General features: G+C 43.2%; 1 protein-coding gene across 11 annotated transcripts in view; it reads left to right on the forward strand.

The window, feature by feature from the left end:
• RBM47 (RNA binding motif protein 47) overlaps positions 1-15,479 on the forward strand; it is a 111,968-nt gene extending 96,489 nt beyond the window's left edge. For 8 of the 11 annotated variants that reach the window (XM_065596955.1, XM_065596960.1, XM_065596958.1 and 5 more), the window contains 4 exons: positions 3,303-4,462; positions 6,355-6,561; positions 9,469-9,668; positions 12,375-15,479. In XM_065596955.1, coding sequence (XP_065453027.1) covers positions 3,303-4,462; positions 6,355-6,561; positions 9,469-9,668; positions 12,375-12,629 — 1,822 coding nt within the window. In that variant the 3' untranslated portion in view covers positions 12,630-15,479. Of the gene's footprint in view, positions 1-3,302; positions 4,463-6,354; positions 6,562-9,468; positions 9,669-11,935; positions 12,079-12,374 lie in introns of those variants that run through there. The other 3 variants (XR_010601507.1, XM_065596961.1, XM_065596962.1) reach the window with 3 other exon arrangements.
• Positions 15,480-21,825: the final 6,346 nt, after the last annotated feature.

A 21,825-nucleotide genomic window follows, 5' to 3' on the forward strand; every position in this document is an offset into this window, starting at 1 on the left:
ACATCAAGTGGGTTAGATACCAACAGTCTAAAGTTTACATTCGGTGCCATGAGCCTTATCTTATTTGTAAGAAGTGTTGTTCTAAGAAGTTACTTCTCACAGAGTCTTGAGGTACTTACTCTGAACTTTATGTATTACTAGCAGTGGATAACTGATTCCAGGAACAGATATAGTAAGTATAGCAATACCACTGTGACACTGAAGTTGTACACATATCCTGAGGCCTTATTGCAAACTTAGGGACAATTCCCTGCCAAAGACTTGAAATAACTGAGATGACAGAGTTGATTTTTAGAATTCTTGAGGGGGAGGGAGGGGGAGGGAGGGGAATCAAAATTTCTTAATGAGATCTCATTAAAAGAAAGGAAATACATACAAATTTCCCTCTCTCTAACCCTCTAACATGCACCCACTGCTCTACCTTCCACTTCTGTGAGGAGTGCTGATGTTTAGATACAGAATATTTCTGCTTCAAACAAGGACAACAAAAAGATATGAAAGGTCACACAGGCAGGTTTTGAAATGTGTTTTTAAAAGTTATAGAGCACATAATGGTCTCTGGCTCTAGTGACTGGAGTTGCTCAAAGATTGTTTATATGCTACTACTGTTGAAAGCTACTGAAGATTCCCCTTTATAGATGAAACTGTTATTGGTCATGAGTTACATCCTTTCCATTTGCATCAGACCAGTTCAGAGACAGAACCCTCCCTTTCATCCCCCCAGGATACACAGACCCCAAGGAGTTGCTCTGCAGCACCTGTGACCCAGGCTTCTGTTTCACACCCTCCCTCAGCACATCAGAACCTCATTAGTTCCACTGCCTCTTGGGCAGTACGTACCTGTGGAGTGTAACATTTGCCCTACATGCAAGAGATTCTCCACTAGCTTTCAATGGCAGCAACACTTAAAGCCTCTTTTCAGAACTCCTGTCCTAGAAAATGAGATCTTTACATGCTTCCTCCGTTTTACAGAAGCGCTCAGCTCTGAACACACAAGCATAAAGACCTGGCATACATATTGTTCCAGCAGAACTACATCCGACTGACTAAAATCTACTAACTAGGGCCAATCTGTCCATGCTCAGACTTCAACCAATTTTACGGAAAATAGATCTTGTCAAACAATCATCACTGAATAGGGGTGTTTCTAGTGATGTTCTGCAGGGATCAGTACTAGGCCTAACACTACTCAGTATTTTCATCAATGATCTGGAATATAAATTGGCAGCTGACAAAGTTTGGCAGAAAGATAAATAATGATGAGGACAGAGCAGACATACAGAGCGATCTGGATCACTTCATAAACTGGCCCCATTCAAACAAAATGTGTTTTAATGCAGCCAGATACAAGGTGATACATCCAAGACCAAAGGATGCAAGCCATACCTACATAATGGGGGACAATATCCTAGAATGTAGTGACTGAAAAATTTAAGGGGCATAGTGGACAAACAATAACAGCAAGTGGTGATTAACCAGTGAAACAAACTACCAAGGCAAGTGATGGATTCTCCATCTCTTGATGTCTTGTGATCAAGACTGGATGCCTTTCTGGAAGTTATGCTTTAGCCAAACATAAGTTATTTAGCTCCATATGGGGACTACTTGGTGAAATGTAATGGTCTGTGGTATACAGGAGGTTAGACTAAATAATCTAATGGTCCCTTCTGTCTTTAATATCTATGCATCAGTGATCTTCAAAATCCAAAAGCAACTATTCTTTTAATTGAGCTAGAGGAAAATCATCATTAGCACTCAGTTGTAGTAGCAGTTAGTCTTGCCTCAAAAAGAGGATAGAAATGGTATCTCAAGAAGTAGACAGACAGTACCTCCCTCACTGGTGTTCTACTTGAATACAGAACAAAATTTCATAAACTGCTTTTCCTTTTCCAGTAGCTTTACTGTGCTGATTGTGTAGAGACACAAGGTGAGTGAGGTAATCTCTTTTATTGGAGCAACTTCTGTTGGTGAAAGAGATAAGATTTTGAGGTACACAGAGCTCTTCCTCAGGTCTGGGAAAGGTGCCACAGCTAAATACAAGGTGGAACAGATTGTTTAGCATAAGTAGTTAACACATATTCTAAGGGGCCATATAAGGTGAAGTGGGCAATTAATGCTGGTTTGTAATTGGAGATTTTATCTGTAATTCCTGAATTATTCTTTTCAGCTTCTGTAAAGTAATTAATTAATTTACTAAAGAAGACAAATGTGTTAGACACCATAACAAAAACAATTAACTCAACTGGCAACTAGGAAGCTAATCTAAATTTACCAGATTACTGCCAGGGGACCAAAACCGTTCTTTACATAAACAAAGTTAAAATTGTTTTATTTCCATTTCAGATTTTATTCTGCAAGTCCACAGAAACCTGGAAGTTCTTAGTTTACAAGTACTGCTTCCAGCGCTTAATAAGCCTTGCCCATATTTTGCTGTAAAATTACTTAATATCTAATTGATCATGAGTATAGGGTACACTGATAGCGAGGATTCCAGCAGGGAACCATGGAAATGGGGAATGCTGGTTCTGTAGGATCACTCATTTTCTGATCCAGCAGTAGTCCCTTTTTACCAGACGATCAGGCTCCATTGGATTTTGAGGATCCAGGTGGCCGCTGTTCTCCGTGGTATCCTTCCCTCCTGTGGCAGAAGCTATCTGCATCGAGTGCCATGTCTACACTACCACTTATGTCAGTAAAACTTATGTTGCTTAGGGGTGTGAAAAACAACGATATAAGCGATTGAGCGATATAAGTTACACCAGCTTCTCCCGCTGACATAGCTACTGCCACTCATTGGGGGTGATTTAATTATGTCAACGGGAAAGCTCTCTCCCGCCAGCATAGGGCAGCTACATGAGAGATCTTACAGCGGCACAGCTGCATTGGTACAGCTGCGCTGCTGTAAGCTCTCATGTAGACATAGTCCAAGTAACTACTTGAAGCAGCATTCACCCAGGTTACATGCCTATACTCACCTCAGAGAGGAATTTTGCACGGACAGGGTGCAAGAACAAGACCTGCATAGTTCATGGGAAGTTGGACCACCACCTTCCTCCATAGCCCCTTTTAGATTCTCTCATATGAGGGGAAGATTTGAAGGAAACTCATCTCAGGGAGTTTCCTGGGCCAGTATCCACTGCATGCAGGAGAGTATATTTTGCTATTTAATTTTTATGGTTTTGTATTTAATAGTTGTCCTGATCTTGAAAAATAAACTTGCACATAAACTGCAGAAAAAAGTCAGATTCCTGTCATGTTAACAACAGCTAATTAATGTCCTACTTTCCCCTCTCTTTGTTTAGGTTTCATTACACTTTGAATGATTTTGACATAATGACAGCTGAGGATTCCACTGCTAGGATGAGTAACGACTCCTCCAACATGTCTACAACCAAAGTTCCCGAAGGTGTCGCTGGTGCACCTAATGAGGCTGCTCTGTTGGCACTCATGGAGCGTACTGGATATACCATGATTCAAGAGAACGGGCAGCGCAAGTACGGCGGGCCACCACCTGGCTGGGAGGGGTTGCACCCTCCTCGTGGCTGTGAAGTCTTTGTTGGTAAAATTCCCCGTGATGTGTACGAAGACGAGCTAGTGCCTGTGTTTGAGTCCGTAGGACGTATCTATGAAATGCGCCTGATGATGGACTTTGATGGGAAAAATCGGGGCTATGCTTTTGTTATGTACACACACAAGCACGAAGCCAAACGTGCCGTCAGAGAACTGAACAACTACGAAATCCGTCCTGGTAGGCTTCTAGGTGTTTGCTGCAGTGTGGATAACTGCAGGCTGTTCATTGGAGGTATACCCAAGATGAAGAAGAGAGAGGAAATACTAGAAGAGATCTCCAAGGTGACAGAGGGCGTGCTAGACGTCATTGTGTATGCGAGTGCAGCAGACAAGATGAAAAATAGAGGCTTCGCCTTTGTGGAGTATGAAAGCCATCGAGCAGCCGCAATGGCGAGGAGAAAGCTGATGCCTGGGAGAATCCAACTGTGGGGCCACCAAATTGCTGTTGATTGGGCAGAACCAGAGATAGATGTTGATGAAGATGTAATGGAGACTGTTAAAATCCTGTATGTGAGGAATTTAATGATTGAAACCACAGAGGATACAATTAAAAAGATCTTTGGCCAGTTTAACCCTGGCTGCGTAGAACGGGTTAAAAAAATACGTGATTATGCCTTTGTGCACTTTACAAGTAGGGAAGACGCAGTTCACGCCATGAACAACCTCAATGGCACTGAACTTGAAGGCTCGTGCCTGGAAGTTACCTTGGCCAAACCAGTAGACAAAGAGCAGTACACTCGTTATCAGAAAGCAGCTAAAGGAGGAGCAACAACAACAACAGAAGTAACTCAGCAACCCAACTATGTTTACTCTTGCGATCCATACACACTAGCGTATTATGGATATCCATACAATGCTCTCATCGGTCCCAACCGAGATTACTTTGTGAAAGGTTAGTAAGCACAGTTGAATATGGTATAATTAGGGGACATTATTGCCAGCTCTGCTTTCAAGGAGGGGCCATGAATCTGTCTTAAATAGGTAACAGCTGACATGTTTTACATTTACATTTCTGAACTTACTTTTGCAGCACAGTTCATCATAATTATACTCTGTCTTATTTTATTAATGCTAGTATATTGAAGATATTTTTCTTTTGACAATCCCTTTCTAAGACAGGTGTAAGGTAGGGGTGCACTAGTGGATAGAACACAGGACTGGGTGTCAGGAGATCTGACTTCTATTACTGTTGTATTACTCTGGGCAAGCAACAGAAGTTTCCTATAGTTTGAGTACCAGACTTCTTGAGTCTAATTATCCAAAGTGTTGTACATCTGCACCTCCCTTTGACTTCAGCGCTGGGTGCTCTGAAAAATCAGATCGTAGGTGTCTCAAAATAGGCATCCAAAATTACAGGATGCCTTTGAAAACCTTAGCCATAACTATCTATGCCTCAGTTACTGCATCTGTAAAAAAAACTAATCATACTATACCCTCCTTTATGAAAAGCTTTGAGATCTGTTGATGAAAGGTGCTATACAAGTTAGAAGTATTTTTCTTATTATTGGAATTTAATTGTTATTGAATTCTATATATTAAAAATTAACCAAAAAATTAATCATTCAGGCTTAAATTCCAACAATTATAACTGACATTTGTAATTGCAAGTGGTTTTGTACTATCATTACAGAGAATATAATTTACTGAAATTCTGAAAATGTATTTTCCAGCCAAGTTCAATTTAACAGTAAGCATGAGCTTATTATTTTAACACCTATATAAATACAGAAATATTTGTAAACCCTAACTGGTCAAAAGTTCCAGCCTCAACTCAATCTCCGGATTTATATCTGTAACTATTTCTGCACTAGGAATCAGTTAATTGCATGTCTGAATCAGAGGCACCAGAACAGGGGGTGGGCAAGGGGCCATGGCCCTCCCACTTTTTGCCACAGACCCAGCCCCCTGCCTCTCCTCTTCCCCCCCCCCCCCCCCCAAGGTCTCAGCAGCTATAGGGAGCTGCAGACCCTGCCTGACGTGGAGGGCCCTGAAAGCAGCCCCCAGCTCATGTCCCCGCCCCTCAAGTCTCCTGCTCCTCACGGCTGCCCGGGTGGCTCTTACCATGGCTTGGCTGCAGCTCATCGGCCCCCGAGGCCCTGCCCTCAGGCCAGAAGCCAAAGCCAAGTCAGGGTAAGAGCCATGTGTGCAGCTGTGGGGAGCTGCGGACCCTCCATCTGTCCTCAGAGGGAGGCCCAGGAGGCAGGGACATGGGCTAGGGGCTGCTCTAGGGCCCTTCTCCCCGAGCAGGTGGAGGGGCCCGGGTTCCCCAGCCTGGCTCTGGCTTCCGGCTTGGCCAGGGGACAGGGCTTTGGGGGGGGAAGAGGAGGGGCAGGAGTGGGGCCATGGGCAGGGGTGGGGCCTCATGCCTTCTCCCCCCGCTTTTAGGAAAATTCCATAACCCCTGGTCTGAATACCCAGACAACCTGTCATAAAACTACCACTACATCACAGGACCAAAAGCACAATAGTAATGTGTGCGAAATTGCTGATATAAATTCAACATTATTAATAAATTCCAGAGAATACCAAAGTCTGAACTAAACCACTAAAATCTAGTCATGCAAGGAATAATACTACGAACAACAGAAAATGCGTTGTCTGATTGTGCATTCCTGATTCGAGCAAGATTCCCTTTGTTTTCAAGAACAGAGTCATTCAAATTCAGCTATTCTAACTTCAGCAAGCTTATTACTATCCAAATGCCTATATGTGGGGGTGTTAAGCATTTCCCCCATTGCTGTTACTGTGTTATTCATCCTCATTTTGTTATGTTGTTATTATAAGCAGGCAGCATAAGAGGCAGAGGGCGAGGTGCAGCTGGCAACAGAGCCCCTGGCCCCAGAGGCTCTTATCTGGGGGGATATTCTGCAGGCCGTGGCATATATAGCAGATACCACGAAGGGAAAGGAAAACAGCAAGAAAAAGGATATGAGCTTGTACCCAATTTGGAGTTGTCTGCTGTCAATCCAGTTACCATTAAACCTGGTGCAGGTTAGTATAATTACTAGGTTGGGCAAACCTGTTGGGAGGTGGGTGGGGAGAATAAAGAGGCTTGAAATTCAGCCTGTTCTTTGAACTGAGCAAAGTTCTTTGAACTTTTTAGATTCAGATTGGTTTGGGTAAATTAACACCCCACCCAACCAGCTGTGGTGATACTTAGAATATTTTTATGGCTGGGACCAGTAGGTCTGTATTCTTCCTGCTGAGTTTGGCCAATTGTTCTATTCAAATCTGACAATCACCATCCTCTCTATAAATGTGAGGCAGCAAATGCATTTTCCGGCACCACTCACTGAGGGTTACTAGCTATGCTCACTTGTGTGGGCTCCACAGGCCAAAGGAACAAGATAGTCCCACACCTAGGCATCCTCTCTGGGTCTAACCATATAGCAACACAGCTGCTGGTTTCAGAGGCTGCTGCTCTGTTTGCTAGAGACTGAAGACTAGGGGTCACATTCCTCCCTGTTTATCTCCTTTGATGTTAGTGATTACATCGGGGTGACTTTGGCCCCCTGACTACAGACATCTAGAAGACAAAGGGGTTGGGAACAGGCAGATCTCCCTATGTGAGGATTTCCTTGGCGTGGGAGAGTTCCCAGCTGGCACAGAGTTTGCAGCACTGGTTTCTATGCCACCTTTCTGGAGCCTCCAGTTTAGGATTATGGTAGAGCAGGAATGGGATGGCCAGATCACACAGTGCTCCAGCAATTCCTGGCTGGCAGATAGCCCCTTAGGTGCTATTACTAGCTGACAAATTTTAGAATGGCCTCTAGGCTGTTCTAAGTTACACTGGGGCAAGTGGAGAACCAGCCACAAGATCAGGGAACAGCAACTAGTTCCTTTCTACCACCCCCTTAGCAACAGCCTGTGGAAGCTGGGTGCAGCTGAGAATCTAGCCCTTGGTGTTTATAGGAGAAAATGGTAGTGGCTAGAATGAAGTGGAAGTCCACAAGACTCTGTTTGAATAGACTTCTGTTTGGGCTAAATATTATGAGGTAGAATCTACATTCAAGTGACCAGAGTGAGCCACTGAAAAAAAGTAATCATGTCCTCCCCCTACAGTGTAATCATAATTGTAAGAGACACACTAATAATAAAACACCACTGATGTTACAGTAAAAATGCACTTGATTGTAGTTGTAACATTATGAAATACTCTAATAATCAATTACAAATAAGTGGAAATCACTTTTAAGATACGCATTTATCTTAAATAAAATAAAAAAAGATGAACACTCGTAAAGGAAGATGGCATCCTGACAGTTTGATGATGTAGTTTGAGAAAAGAGGCATTCAGCTTAGTATTTGCATGACAAAAGTAGATGATTTTCAAAGACGAGGTCTGTTTTCAAAGAAAGATTTGAGATAATTTAACCTATATCCTCAGACTCTCTGGGTAAAATGTCAGTTCTCAGAGAAAACATTCCCACCCTTCATAATTGTGACTACAGCTTAGGAGTTTCAGGTATTTCTAAAGACTATTTGAAAAATGATTTTTGATATACACACTATATTCTTGCCTAGTAAATATTTATTGACAGTATCGAATTTATTAGAACTCCAAAGACAGGCCAAAAGCAGACTCTTGAGTTCACATATTGCCAAATTTTAGGAAGGTTTGGATAAAATTCCTAGATCCAAACCTGCCCCTGTGGTACTGGTTCCAGTACCTGAATGGAAAGGACTAATTTCTGATTCCTGTCAACGTGTGCTCAAAATCTTATAAAAAGAGGTGTTCTTGTGAAGTTTTTTTTTTTTTTTTTAAACCAAAATGGTGGGAAACGGAACTGCTGATCTCACATGATTTCTGCCAGTTTGGAATAAACTCTTGCAAGATTTCAACACCATTGAAGCCAAACCTTGATTTGGCTTCAGATCTGATCCATTGGGTAAAGCTAATTCAGATCCCAGTCCAAACATCACCTCCTCCAGCCAACTGTAATTATAAGTAGTCATTCAGTTATCTATAAATTTATTGTTGAAAGGTTAATTAATCAAAAGCTGACTGTACATTTTGAGGAACACACAGAATCACACATGTGATTGCTGGAGATTTTCAGCAGGACAAATTTGCTTCCTAAGCAATGCAGCCAAACTCCATTCAGAAATGTGTACAGACTCACAGCCCTTGCATGTATAACCCTCACTGTTCATAGCTCTTTCCCCCGGTTCTTCTATTTATTGCAAGTTACGTACTTTTTGACATGAGAAGAAAGGCGTAAGAGGGTTTTTTTAATTAAATAAATAAACTGAAACCAGAATCAAGCAGAAAGATGTGATGAAATATGTGGGGCTAAGTTAAGCCAGAAAAATATACTATAGTAAGTAACTATAGTGCAGAGATGGCCAAAGTGAAGCCTATCGGCCAACTGCTACCCACAGAGTTACACAATACAAATCACACTCTTCTTTTCATACAGCAATTCTGCCTAAAAAAACTTCGGGTCCCAGCATGCAATACTCCCACCTTGATCTCAGAGGCAGTAACTAAGATCAAGATGGAGCGCTGCATGCTCAAACTTATCATCTCCTTAGGCCACTAGATGAGGACAACTGTAATCTGAACAGATTTCTGTAAATTTGATGTAGCCTTCAAGTTTCCCGGCAAGTTTTCAGTGTGACCCTCATGGGGGGTCCTGCTTTAAGAGCCCATTGAGATAAAAGTGTTTGAAAACTATGCAGTACATACAAAATTGTAGTACTGAGTCCATAAGCACACCTTGAAATATTTATAGTAATTAACAAATGAATTGAGAAGCACCCCTAAGACCTTGTATGTTGTATATCACAGTGATGAGCGTGGTGTAAATTACCTAGCAAGAGAGGTTTCTTTTACCTTGGAAAGAAAGCACTGTAGATGCAACTCCAATGTGTTTTTGTGTATGTGGTCTGTTCTAGTGGCAATCCCTGCTATTGGAGCCCAGTACTCCATGTTTCAGGCAGCTCCAGCAGCCAAGATGATGGAAGATGGCAAAATCCACGCAGTGGAACATATGATCAATCCCATTGCTGTCCAGCAGGATCCAGCTAGTGTGGCGGCAGCAGCGGCAGCAGCAGCAGCTGTTATACCTGCAGTTTCAACCCCTCCACCTTTTCAGGTAAATTCAGCATGCAGTCCTTGCTAAGCTTATCTTGGTACATTGAAACCCTGGCCTCTTGCCATGCTGCAGTTTAAAGGGAGATTGTTTAGTTATTAGACTAAAAAAAACCAGCCCTACCTTGACAGTTGTCTCACACTGCAGTAAATCACTTAGCCCCAAACAAGTAAAGTAGGAGTCACATTAACTATTGCACAGATTAGCTAAATCTCAAAAGGAGTGTTCTGTGTAGAGCTGGAGTGCTACTGCACAGCCTCAACGTGCCTCTGCCAGAACTGTGTGCCCTGATGCTATGCTAGGGTCTCCTTGGGCTTGAAGGGGGAAGAGTTGAGAAACTTGCAACACTGGCTCCCTCTTCAGTTTGGGGTCTTTTTCCATCTCATTTTAATTTATTTTCTCCTCCCCATATAGCACAGGGCAGGGGAGCATATTGGCCACAAGAAAAAGGAAGGTGGTTAAAGCACAGGTAGAAGCAATTCTACTCGTGCCTTGGCTTTACTACAGAGTTGCTGTACAACATTAACTACTCTGTACTTCACTTACCCAATCTGTCAACTTCTCTATCTCCCCAGAGTATTGTGAGAATAAATTCTGTAATGTTTCTAAAGCACCTTGGGATCTTCTAATGGAAGGTGCTATAGCAGTACAATGTGTAATTGCAACAATTAAGAAGATCTTTGCAAATAGTAAAAAGCTCTTAAGTCTGACATAGGATGAGAGAATTCATGTTCAACAGAACAAAATACAGCTAAGGCACTTTCAGCACTTATTTTGGGGAGTCTTTAGTTCAGCAAGTGGAAACTGGACATACATAACATTAAAAAAAACAAAACTGTTTTGCCACTTTTGTGCATGTGGGACTAGACACAACCCCAGATCCCTTCTCAGCTTGAGGTGTTTTGTTTTGTTTTTTACTGCTCTAGCCACACCAACCTTCACATGCCATTACTACCAAGAAGAAATACATAGCTCACCCTTTGAAGCCTGCTAGCATCATTCCTATAACTGACTGGATATTCTCTATCGATAGTGCTGAAGTGCTTCCCTAAAAGGCTGTTGGTGTTGCCTCAGTAGCAGTGCCAGTCCAGTCAGGGAGCAAGAAACCAGGATGGGAATCCATCCTGAAACCCTCTCATGGGAAAGTTACCCATGCTATGGCATTGGCTGGATCTGTAAGGGTTTATTTTGATATGACATATTGACTTTTTTTTTGTAGTTCCATTCCATTTATTATGTTCATAGTGAAAAAAAATGACACTCTGAGGCTACTACAGATCCAGAGTTACTCTGTGTAATTAAATTGTGACAGACTCTTTGGGCACAGTAAATTTGCAAAACAAATACCTTCCTTCTTATTATTTCTTATTTGTCCTGCAGCCCCATCCTGGGCCAGGAGCTGTACAAACACAAAACAAAGACTCCCTGCCCCCAAAGAGCTTACAATCTAAGTAAACTTGTTGCCATATCACTGATCTGCAAAGCTCTTTGGAAACAAGTCGTGAGATTTCAGAAGGTGAACAGGGACAAGGGGAGGTATTAATAATACTTTGCACTTCAATAGCACCTTCTATACAAGAATTTCAGATGTTTCACAAGCATGAATGAATTTAGCCCCACAACAAGCAATGGGTTAAGAAAAGTATTATTACACCCATCTTACAGAATTGAGGCCCGGTGACCTGTCCTGTGTCACAGCTAGGAACAGAGCCCAGGAACTTGATTTGCCCCTATGGGTGCTGAGAGAACTGACACCTCCTGCACCAGCAAGGGCAGTGGTACCAGAGTGAGGAATGTACCCTTAGGTGAAGGCAGGCAGTGGTACCACTGCTGCCTCCAGCAGAGGAAAGCAGTCAGCTTAACTTTGGAGTTCCACAGAAGCCCTACTGGCGAAAACTACCTGGGAGATATCTGAGACATTCGAGAAGGGACAGTCCTTTCCCTGAAGTGTTCAAGGAAAGACAGAAATGTAGACAGTGTTTAGGAAGTTCTGTCTTTTTGTATACAAGTCAGCTAGATTCACTATGGGCCATGTGACCAAAATGCATCTTTAAGAGGGATGTATATATGGATGGGGAGGTTGAACCATGCATAAGGGCCATGTGGAAGAAGACACGAAAGTGACCGTGTGGGCAGCTGAAAATGAGGAGACAAGACTGGGAACACTGGTGGAGCAGAGGAGGTGAGGGGCAACACGAAGTTTGACAAGAGAGGATAAATGGGAAGGAGCAGTAATATGTTAAATTTAAACTTCTTGTCTCTGCCTTCAGAAATCTGTAATAGTAGCTGAGGAGCCAGAGAGAGTCAAAGACAAAAGTGACATCACCCTTGTGCTCTAGCTCCCTCCCTCCACAGTTGGCCCTGCCTACTTTCTGGCCTGTGCTTGCTGGTTCCAGGTCCCCTGGAAGAGCAGGTAATGCACATGGCTTCACTGGTTTGCCTCCCCCCCCCCTCTCCCCCAATCACCCATGATGTGCTGTCTCTACCCTTACAGGCCCACAGCCTTGGTCTTGCTAGCAGAATCAAATCCACAGTCTCCTAACTCCCAGTCCTATGCCTTCACCACAAGATCATCCTTCCTTAACTTTAAAGGATTCACTTCAGTTTTTTAATGTGTGAAATTATAATACTCAGCCTAGTAGATTAGATTGCTAGTGACTGGATAAAGTCTGTGAGTTGGAACGTTAAATGCCAATTTTTTGTCCCCAGGGTCGCCCCATAACTCCAGTGTACACCATGGCTCCAAATATTCAGAGAATTCCTGCTGCAGGGATTTATGGTGCAAGTTATGTTCCGTTTGCAGCTCCTGCTGCAACAACAGCAACTATAGCCACACTACAGAAGAACGCAGCAGCAGCTGCAGCAGCAGCAGCGGCTTATGGAGGATATGCCGGGTATATACCTCAGGCATTTCCTACTGCAACAATCCAGGTTCCAATACATGATGTCTACCAGACATACTGAGACTATCAAACAGTGGGGAGTGAGGGGTGGGGGGGACGGGAGGGGAGGGACAAACACTGAAGGAACACTTTACTATTTATGAAGAAAGAACCTACTGCAAAAGAATATGTTTGGACTCAGTAAACTGAAAAAAACCTGAAAGTGAAGAATGTTATCAAATATTATGTTTGAAATATTTTATATATGTGACGTTTTCACTAATTTTTTAGGATATTTTTTAAATTTAACATTCCTGTATTCATACATTTCTAAGTGACCTACATGCATTAAGCCCATTGCCTATACAAATTTATACACAGTAGTGGGATTGCATAGGGGTTTTTTGGTTGGGTTTTTTTTTTTTTAAGCAATTATATTTTCAATATATTTGTGGTATGAAGGTTATTTTTAGTAACTTCTGCACTCCAGAGAATTCTATTTTGTAGTGCCTTTAATAATATATCAACTATATATATATTAAAAAAAAGTACATCTGAGCAGCTAGGAAATGTATAAACAATATATTTTGAAGAATATTTTCAATATTTAAAGAATACATACAATAGATTTTTGTTTGTTTTTGTTTAAAACAACAAAGTATCTTATTTAAAAAGCTATACTGGAAAGTGCAATTTGAAAATGAGCGAGACCTCTGCATTTTGTGCTGGCATTAGTACAGTTCGTTTATCACTATCAAAAATCACAGGCAACAAACATCTATTTAAAAAAACCAACCTCATAAAACAAACCTCTTTAAAGCATGATTACGTGAATCGTTTTAGCTAAAGAAGAGGCTGCTGTGTTTTCCATAACATCTGGCTTTTATATTTATTGAAGTCACTTCTAGTTCAGTCTCTGAGCACATGCTCAGAGTATCTAATATTTCATGAGAGGTATCTTGACTTAGATCTTCTTCCAGTATAAAACCTAGTTTCTTTTAAAATGCTCTTTTTATTTTATTCTTTTGAAGTGTAAGTAGTAGTGACAGAGAATGTATGATATCTGAGACAGGGCCAAATGTGCTTTTGTCAGCAGGAAGTACTGCATTATTTACCTGTAGCTTCATCATGTTTCATGCAAAATTTCTAAGGTACTAGGGGTGTTAGTGATATTGTACTTAATAAAATGGGGCTAGCCTCCTTCCCATTCTCCCTTTCACGCCTAATTCCCATTAGCGTTAATTGGAGTTATGCATGCACATCAGGGAAGGCAGAGACTATACCCTTATGAATTTAAGAAATAGAGTTTGTAAATATCTTCTAATATACATTTTTAAAGTCATTTTATGTTGCTAATTTACATGGTATGTGGTTTGCCACAAAACAAAAAAAAACATTTTATTTCAATGTTATTAAAAAGTTTGTTTTATTAAGAAGTAAATATATTATTGCAGTGTTTTGTGGCCTGTTTAAAGGCTTTTATTTACTAATGCAGTGAATGTAAAATACAGTAAAATGTCAAAGGAATAGCTCACTCACTTTATGAAGTGCATCAGCTTTGCCAAGACAACTCTAATGAAGTGTGGTGTGCAATAGGGTAGTGAATAAACAATTTTGCTTTCTTTTTTAATTTAAGAATCAACTGTAGGTCCATACAATAAAGGTATCTTTTGCCCACTGACAACAATTTCAGATCATATTTAACTAAAATAAGTGACCACCTAATATGTATTTTCTCAACTTAAGTTGGGCCACTGTTTTTTACTCAGCAACACTCTGTTATATTTAATGCTATTTAACTATTATCAAAAGTACTGTGAGGAAGTTAACCATTTAATCAGACTCTGCCCCCAATGCTCCTTCCCAGGAGAGTTTTATCACATGTTCCAGCCTTTCCAAAAATGTACCTAGACCTTAGGCCCAACCCAACTGGAGTGTTATCCAAGGGCTTGATTGCATGGAATGGGCAGCCTTCAAAACCAATCTCTCCTGGGAATCAGTGGGGAATAGAAGCCCAGCCCAGCAGAAGTGGGAAATAGTTCCCACCTCTCCTCCCTTTGGCTAAGTCATCTCATGCCAAGCAGTGGCAACAGATAAGACCCAACATGAGTAAATGCCACTTCATGCAGCTTCAACACCTGACTGGATGGCTGCATAGAAACCCATTGGGTCAGCAGAGGATGATACAATGGAATGTGGGTTGATACTCTGCTTCACCCCATCCCAGCTCCTCCACCAAAACCTTGGCAAGTTCCAGCAGTGGAGAGATGGTGGGAGGGATAATGTTGAAGCCATCACTCCCCTGCCGCCATTTCTGTGCCCACCAAGCGGAATCCACACAAATCCAAGTCTCCTCACGCCCTCTTCCAGAAGCAGAGGGCGTGATCCATTCCAAGGTCTTTAGTTTAAACAGCCACTAGAGTTCTTACTGTATTTTACATATGCCTGTATATTATGTGCAACAAAAATAAAGATGGAGATGATATCCTAACGTGGCAGACACCAAGAGACTTTAAAAACAAATGGCCTTGATGACTGGGGCTCTTTATAGGCTCCGAGGTCTGTGCTAGCAGCTCCAATGGCAAGATTGTGGCCAAAAGTTGGTAGTACGGTCAGTTAGGTATCTCTGAGCCCCCCACCTGTGGTCTGTCTTTATACCTGTTTCTCCACCATTTCATGTACACTACTGAGGTAAGTTTATGACTTGAAATGTGAACTTTTTTAGGTTAAGAACAAACTATATAAAGAAATATATATGTATATATATATATATACATATATTAGCGTGCCTCATTTTCAGAAGTGCTAGTATTTTGGGTGTTTTACTATATCTCTGTTCTTTGTATTGTTTAAAACTTCTGAGTTTATTTAGTTCTTGCTCCATTTATGGTACGGTCCTAGGATGTAGTAAATAAAGAATTCTTTAAAAACAGATATTGTTACTTCATTTTAAAATGCTGCTTGCCAGGTTTAGTCACAGAGAAAAAGCTGTTGCATGCGATACATTCTGTCCAATTATTTGCAACAGAAGTGGGGCAAATGTGTGAACTGAGTAGAATTTGTGGTTAAAGTAAGTTGAAAGAGGAGGCTCTTGCCACACGGCCAGAGTTGGGGGAATACTCTCTAGATTTTTAGCAGCACCAGACAAGGAGGAACACTTGGACAAGGAGGAGCATACACTGTTTTTAGTAGAGAAAGGGGAGATGTGCTGCTCCACTGCCCTCCCTTACTTTAATCCCTGAGCAGAACATACCAACTATGGGCCCCAATCCAACTCCCGCTGTAGGTAATGGGAGTCTTTCCACTGATTTCAGTGGGACTTGGATCAGGCCATATAATTTTTCACCTCTTGGTTAAATTCTTTCTCTGGACACAGATGGAGCTGAGTTTGGTGTCTGACTTTAATTTCCATTTATCCACAACACAAAACTACCACACAGTTTTGTGCACTGACTGGCAGTCTTTGCAATAGCAGGGATGTTGCAGGGCAGCACTAAAAGTGAAATATATTAGCAAACTGGCATAGGGAATCTTACATATTGCCTGCATTTACTATGCCTGTTGCAGTTCAGGGCTATGAGTCCTTCATTTGTTTTTTTCATTTGCACTAAATTTGTGCACAGACATTTAAAGAAAAAAAGATACTGATCTTTCATATATTTGTCCCTTCTCGGCATGTCTTCTCAATATATATAGTTTCCTTTTTAAAAGTTAATTTCAATGGCTATAAAAGCCTGTCTGGCAGCCCTGCAGGCCAAAGCCTTCCTCAAAGCAGGCAGTAGCAATACCATATTCGCCTCACGGTCTCAGAACCCCCAAATACTTTTAAATGTCAGATGATAGTTAAGACTCTGTGCCAATGCAGTCTTTGCCTTACTCCCTTGACTGCCTTTGTAATGTAGACACCTGTGTAGGAACTGGAATGAAACCAACAACTCATTTCACATAACCAAACAACCATGGTCCTGAATGACATTATCAGAACTACAGATGAATAACTCCATGGTCCCTTATCTATCGCAAGGGTTCTCAGCCTTTTTCTTTCTGAGGCTCCCACAACATGCTATAAAAGTTCCATGGCCCACCTGTGCCACAATTGTTTTTCTGCATATCCAGAAGATTAAAAGCCAGGGCCAGCATTAGGGGGTAACAACAAGCAGGGCAATTGCCCCAGGCCCACACCACAGGGGGCCCTGTAAAACTAAGTTGCTCGGGTTTTGGCTTTCAGCCCCAGGCAGCGGGGCTTTGGCTTTCAAAGAGTCTAATGCCAGCTCTGCTCTCTGGTTTATTTTGGCAGACCCCCTGAAACCTGCTTGCGGCCTTCCAGGGGGCCCCAGGCCCCTGGCTGAGAACCGCTGATCTATCCCTCTGGGTCTTATACTTGCAGAAGGTTCTGTGAGAATTTTCTGTCACAGTGAAGCATGCACTACTGAAACCCAGGGTAGCCTTGCTATCCTAGAGTGTTTCAGTTCTGTCAGTCTTCAAGCAGGGCCCCCCCTTAAACAGAATGTGCTAATTTTTCCTATATCTGTTTGGGTTTCTGCGTAGACTTTTAGAGAGTCTCTGTCTTCTTTTTCTCTCTCGGTGTGTGCGTGTGCGCACACATTCATCTGTGGCCAAATTTACTGAAGATACCAAAATTGGAGGAAAAGCAAATACAGGGGGAACGGAACCAAAATGCAAAGTGACCTGGAGCGATTAGAGCAATGAGAGCTGCAGGGAACCAGGGAAGGATTAGTACTAATAGATATGAAGTCCTACATCCAAGGAGAAGGACATCAACTGCATAAATACATCACACGCAGTTACACCCAGCATGTGAAAGCAAATGTTTTTATAACTCACCTGTCCCTTAGCATGATGGAATAATGGCTGGGAACCTTTACTCCCATACCCTGGTGATAAAAAATAGTCTTGAATACAAACTGTTAGAGGAACCCTCCAGTAGGTTTCTTTAGCCATATTTGTGGTAGGAATTTTTTCCTAAAAATTCCCACTGCCGTTAACACCAGTTCAGCTGCACCTGTACAGGGGCACTAACCATTGCACACCAGCATTAGCAACCCTGGCAGGTCAAGTCTAGACGATCCACCTGCTCCAGCAGTCATTTTCTGTAGCAGGTCAATTAAGCCTGCTCACAGCATGACTAATCAATATGATGCTGAAAACAGGTTTCAGAGCCAGAGAACCATCCACATTGTAGATAACAGATTATAAAGCCAGTGATCTAGTGTGACCTCCTCCATAATGAAGGCCACAGAGCTGCCCTGAATTAATTCTTGTTTGAACTAGAGCATATCTTTTGGGAAAACATCCAATCTTGATTTTAAAATTGCCAATGATGGAAAATCTACCCCAACCTTTGGGCAATTGTTCCAATAGATAATTAAGCTTACTGTTAAAAATGACATGCTATTTCTGCTCTGAATTTGTCTAGCTTCAACTTCCAGCCATTGGATTTTGTTATATTTTTGTCTGGTAAATTAAAGAGCCCTCTTATCAAATTTCTGTTCCCCATCTAGGTACTTATAGATTGTGATCAAGTCATCACTTAACCTTCTCTTTGTTAAACCATACAGATTGCGCTCTTTGAGTCTGTTACTCAAGGAGCTCAATAGAATATGTTTTCCAATCCTTTAATCATTCTCGTGGCTCCCCTCTGAACCCTCTCCAATTTATCAACAGCCTGCTTGAATTGCGGACTCCCGAACTAGACACAGCATTCCAGTAGTGAGCACACCAGTGCCAAATACAGAGGCTTAACCTCTTTTAGTCCTAAGGCTTCCAACGTTGCTAACACACTAGCTGCCACACCAGATCACACCAAAAATCCAAATGAGGGCTTCCTGGGTTTAGCAGAGGGCCCTATCCTGTGAACTGCTGAATGCCCTCAGCTCCCATTGCCTTCAGCTCGAGTTGGGGATGCACATCACTTCTCTCAGGGCCAGAGACAGCTAGCCCAACTACTGCATGTTAAGGAAGCAGGGAGACACAGGCAGAATTTTGCCCTAGCTATTCTGAGTGAGATTTGGGAGCCATTGTGACCTTGGTGTGTGCACGTTCCATAGGTGAGGTTCATTTTTGATTTCTCCAATTAGTACACTGACTCCACCACAATTAGTGTCTCACCTACATTTATGCTGAAGGATAAATAAAAGAAACCCACGCACCTGACTTGTGTTTGCAAAGAGAAGCTGTGCTAAGATCTACAACACAGTTTTCTGTTAACTATAAAATCAAGCACTCTTCCCAGGGAGATGAACAGTTGTTTTACTGTAAGAGTGACATTGGGGCTCTAATGAAATATTCCCTTAACTTCTTTGCATCAGATCCTTTTTAATTATTAAAATAAAACTGCAAACTATACATTTTATAAGCATTCTGATCTTTTCAAATAGAAACATTTACAAGAATTTCTTGTTTCTCTAGCTTGCTGGCTTCTTTTCCCAGTTTTGTTAATGATTAACCTATCATAAGGTTCAAATATGCCTGAGTCATGCTGAGGATATTAACATAAAAAGTGCCACTGAAACAGTTGTGTTTGTAAGATGACCTTGCTGAACTAGGCTTGGTTCAAAAACTATATTGGGTTCCTGGTTGCTGAGCCAATTAAAGCCTCTGCCAAGTTGATTTTATTTCTTTTTGAATACTTCTAGCTTGAGTAATATTTTTTTTCAAAGTTTTTCTACTAGTTATAATATTCAATTGATTTTAATAGACATTATTATTTTCCTGACACAAACAACACACACAAAAATACAGCCATACTACAATTAACAAGAATATAGATTAATCAGAAAGTCAAATGGAGTAACACCATTTCTGCATTGCAACATGTTATCTATATAATATTACCAGAGCTCAAAAAATACACACAAAATATATGTTAGGCCATGTGCAAAAAGGTATAGCAGAGAGCGTGTTCACTGATGTGAATCTAAAAACCAGAAGTCAGGTTTTATGAGCTAGCGAATGAATTTTCAAGTATATGCTGAATTCCCATTGAGAGGATTTTAGGAATAAATCATAACCTGCCATGTAAAAAGGGTGACCAAGTGGGGACATGGGAAGCTAAAGTTAGAAAACTCCATGGGTTTGGCTACAGAGGTTCCACTCCCTAAGGGAAGGGTGTGCTGCCCCACACATTCCAAATTCTACATAGGAAATCATACAGTTTTTCGGGCATCTGTGGCAGACAGCGGAATCCAGGCTGAGACCCAGTGTCCCACCTGATTTCCTTGGGCCCCCTGATACCAACTAGGCCTTGGGGAGGGGAAGGGAAGAGAGAAGATGACATTATGGAGCAGAAATCCACGTAAATTAAGATTGACAGAGCCATGTCTTACCCAGAAAAAAAAACAACCTATGGATTTGTAGATGGATGATACCACAGAAAGCAGATGCTCCTTGGCTCTGTCCCTCCCTGCTCAGTAATTCTTCCCCCCTCAAAACCACAGAGCCCATCAGATGTTAGTTGTGAAGTTTAGAGTGACCACTAGGGGGCACACAGCAAAGAGGTAAGAGTCAGTGATGAGCTGCCAAAATCTTAACAACCGGTTACCTATAAAAAGTTCCGATTTAAGGGATGTGCCACAGTATGTATTTTTTGTATCTTTCTCCAAAAGAAGTAGCAATGCATTGAGTCATTGGGAGTCATACTTAATGATAAAAAATACATCCGTATTTTCCTGAGAGGAATTTTTAAAAATTTAAATTTAAATTTCTAAATTTAAAAATTCCTCCCGGACTGCGATTTAAGAACCAAAAAGTCTGACATGTCTGGGAAAATACGGATGTATGTTAACCCTACCTAAAGCTCTTTTTTAAAAAGATGGGCCTGAACTAGAAATGAGCTCCGTTTCACATGTGTGGGTCCCCACCACTCCCTGCGGGTGTGCTAGGGTGACCAGATGTCCCGATTTTATAGGGACAGTCCCATTTCTGGCTCTTTTTCTTATAAAGGCTCCTATTACCCCTTGTCCAGATTTTTCACACTTGCTGTCTGGTCACCCTAGGGTGTGCACATGTGTGGGTCCCAGCTGCTCCCTGCCCCCCTCATTGAAGCAGGTGTGCAGGGTTACTGCCCTGGGACCAGTGGACATGGGGCTGGCTGCAGACAGGGCACCAGTGGACATGGGGCCGGCTGCAGACAGGGGCATGGGGCAGAGCTAGCTGGAGGCAGGGGGTGCAGGGCTGGCTGCGAACAGGGCAGGGGGGTGTGGGGCTGGCTGGAGACAGGGGTGTGTGGGGCTGGCTGGCTTCGGGCAAGGGGGTGCGGCAGGGGTTGGCTGGAGACAGAGAGTGCAGGGCTGGCTGGCTTCAGGCACGGGGGGTGTGGCAGGGGTTGGCTGGAGACAGGGTACGGGGTGCGGCAGGGGCTGGCTGCAGGCAGGGCAGGGGGTGCGGGGCTGGTGCGGGCAGGGCAGGGGGTGCAGCAGGGGCTGGCTGCAGGCAGGGGGGTGCGGCAGGGGTTGGCTGGAGACAGAGGAGTGCAGGGCTGGCTGGCTTCAGGCAGGGGGGTGCGGCAGGGGTTGGCTGGAGACAGGGTACGGGGTGCGGCAGGGGCTGGCTGCAGGCAGGGCAGGGGGTGCGGGGCTGGTGCGGGCAGGGCAGGGGGTGCAGCAGGGGCTGGTGCAGGCAGGGCAGAGGGTGCGGCAGGGGCTGGCTGTGGGCAATGGCAGGGAAGGGGGTGCAGGGCTGGCTGCAGGCAGGGCAGGGGGTGCAGGGCTGGTGCAGGCAGGGCAGGGGGTGCAGCAGGGGCTGGTGCAGACAGGGCAGGGGGTGCGGCAGAGGCTGGCTGCGGGCAGGGGGTGCGGGGCTGGCTGAAGACGGGCTGGCTGCGGGCAGGATGGCGGGTACTCACGGGGAGAGCGTCTCAGAGCAGCCCGAGCAGCAGGACACCGCCCAGGCCCAGCAGAGCAGCAGGGGACCCACCAGGCAGCAGTGGGAGCCCCAGGGCCAGGGGTCGGGGAAGCAGCAGCAGCAACAGGACCCGTGCCCAGAGCCAGGCAGCAGCCCACAGGCTCCTGCAGCACAGCGCCCCTGGCGGCCAGACGAGGAATTACATCACTTCCCAGCTGGAGCCCATCAAAGCCACAGCGTCCCCTCACAGGGAAGCGGGTTAACAACCAGTTCTAAACCGGTTCAAAATTTAACAACCGGTTCATGTGAACCGGTGCGAACCAGCTCCAGCTCCCCACTGGTAAGATTATGTGTAATTGGGAAATAAAACTGTTGCATTCACCCCAACCACTGTGTGCTTGGTTTCTGTTAACTCT

Source organism: Chrysemys picta, chromosome 5 (genome assembly GCF_011386835.1).
Source record: "Chrysemys picta bellii isolate R12L10 chromosome 5, ASM1138683v2, whole genome shotgun sequence".
In the NCBI taxonomy this organism is placed as follows: domain Eukaryota; kingdom Metazoa; phylum Chordata; order Testudines; family Emydidae; genus Chrysemys; species Chrysemys picta.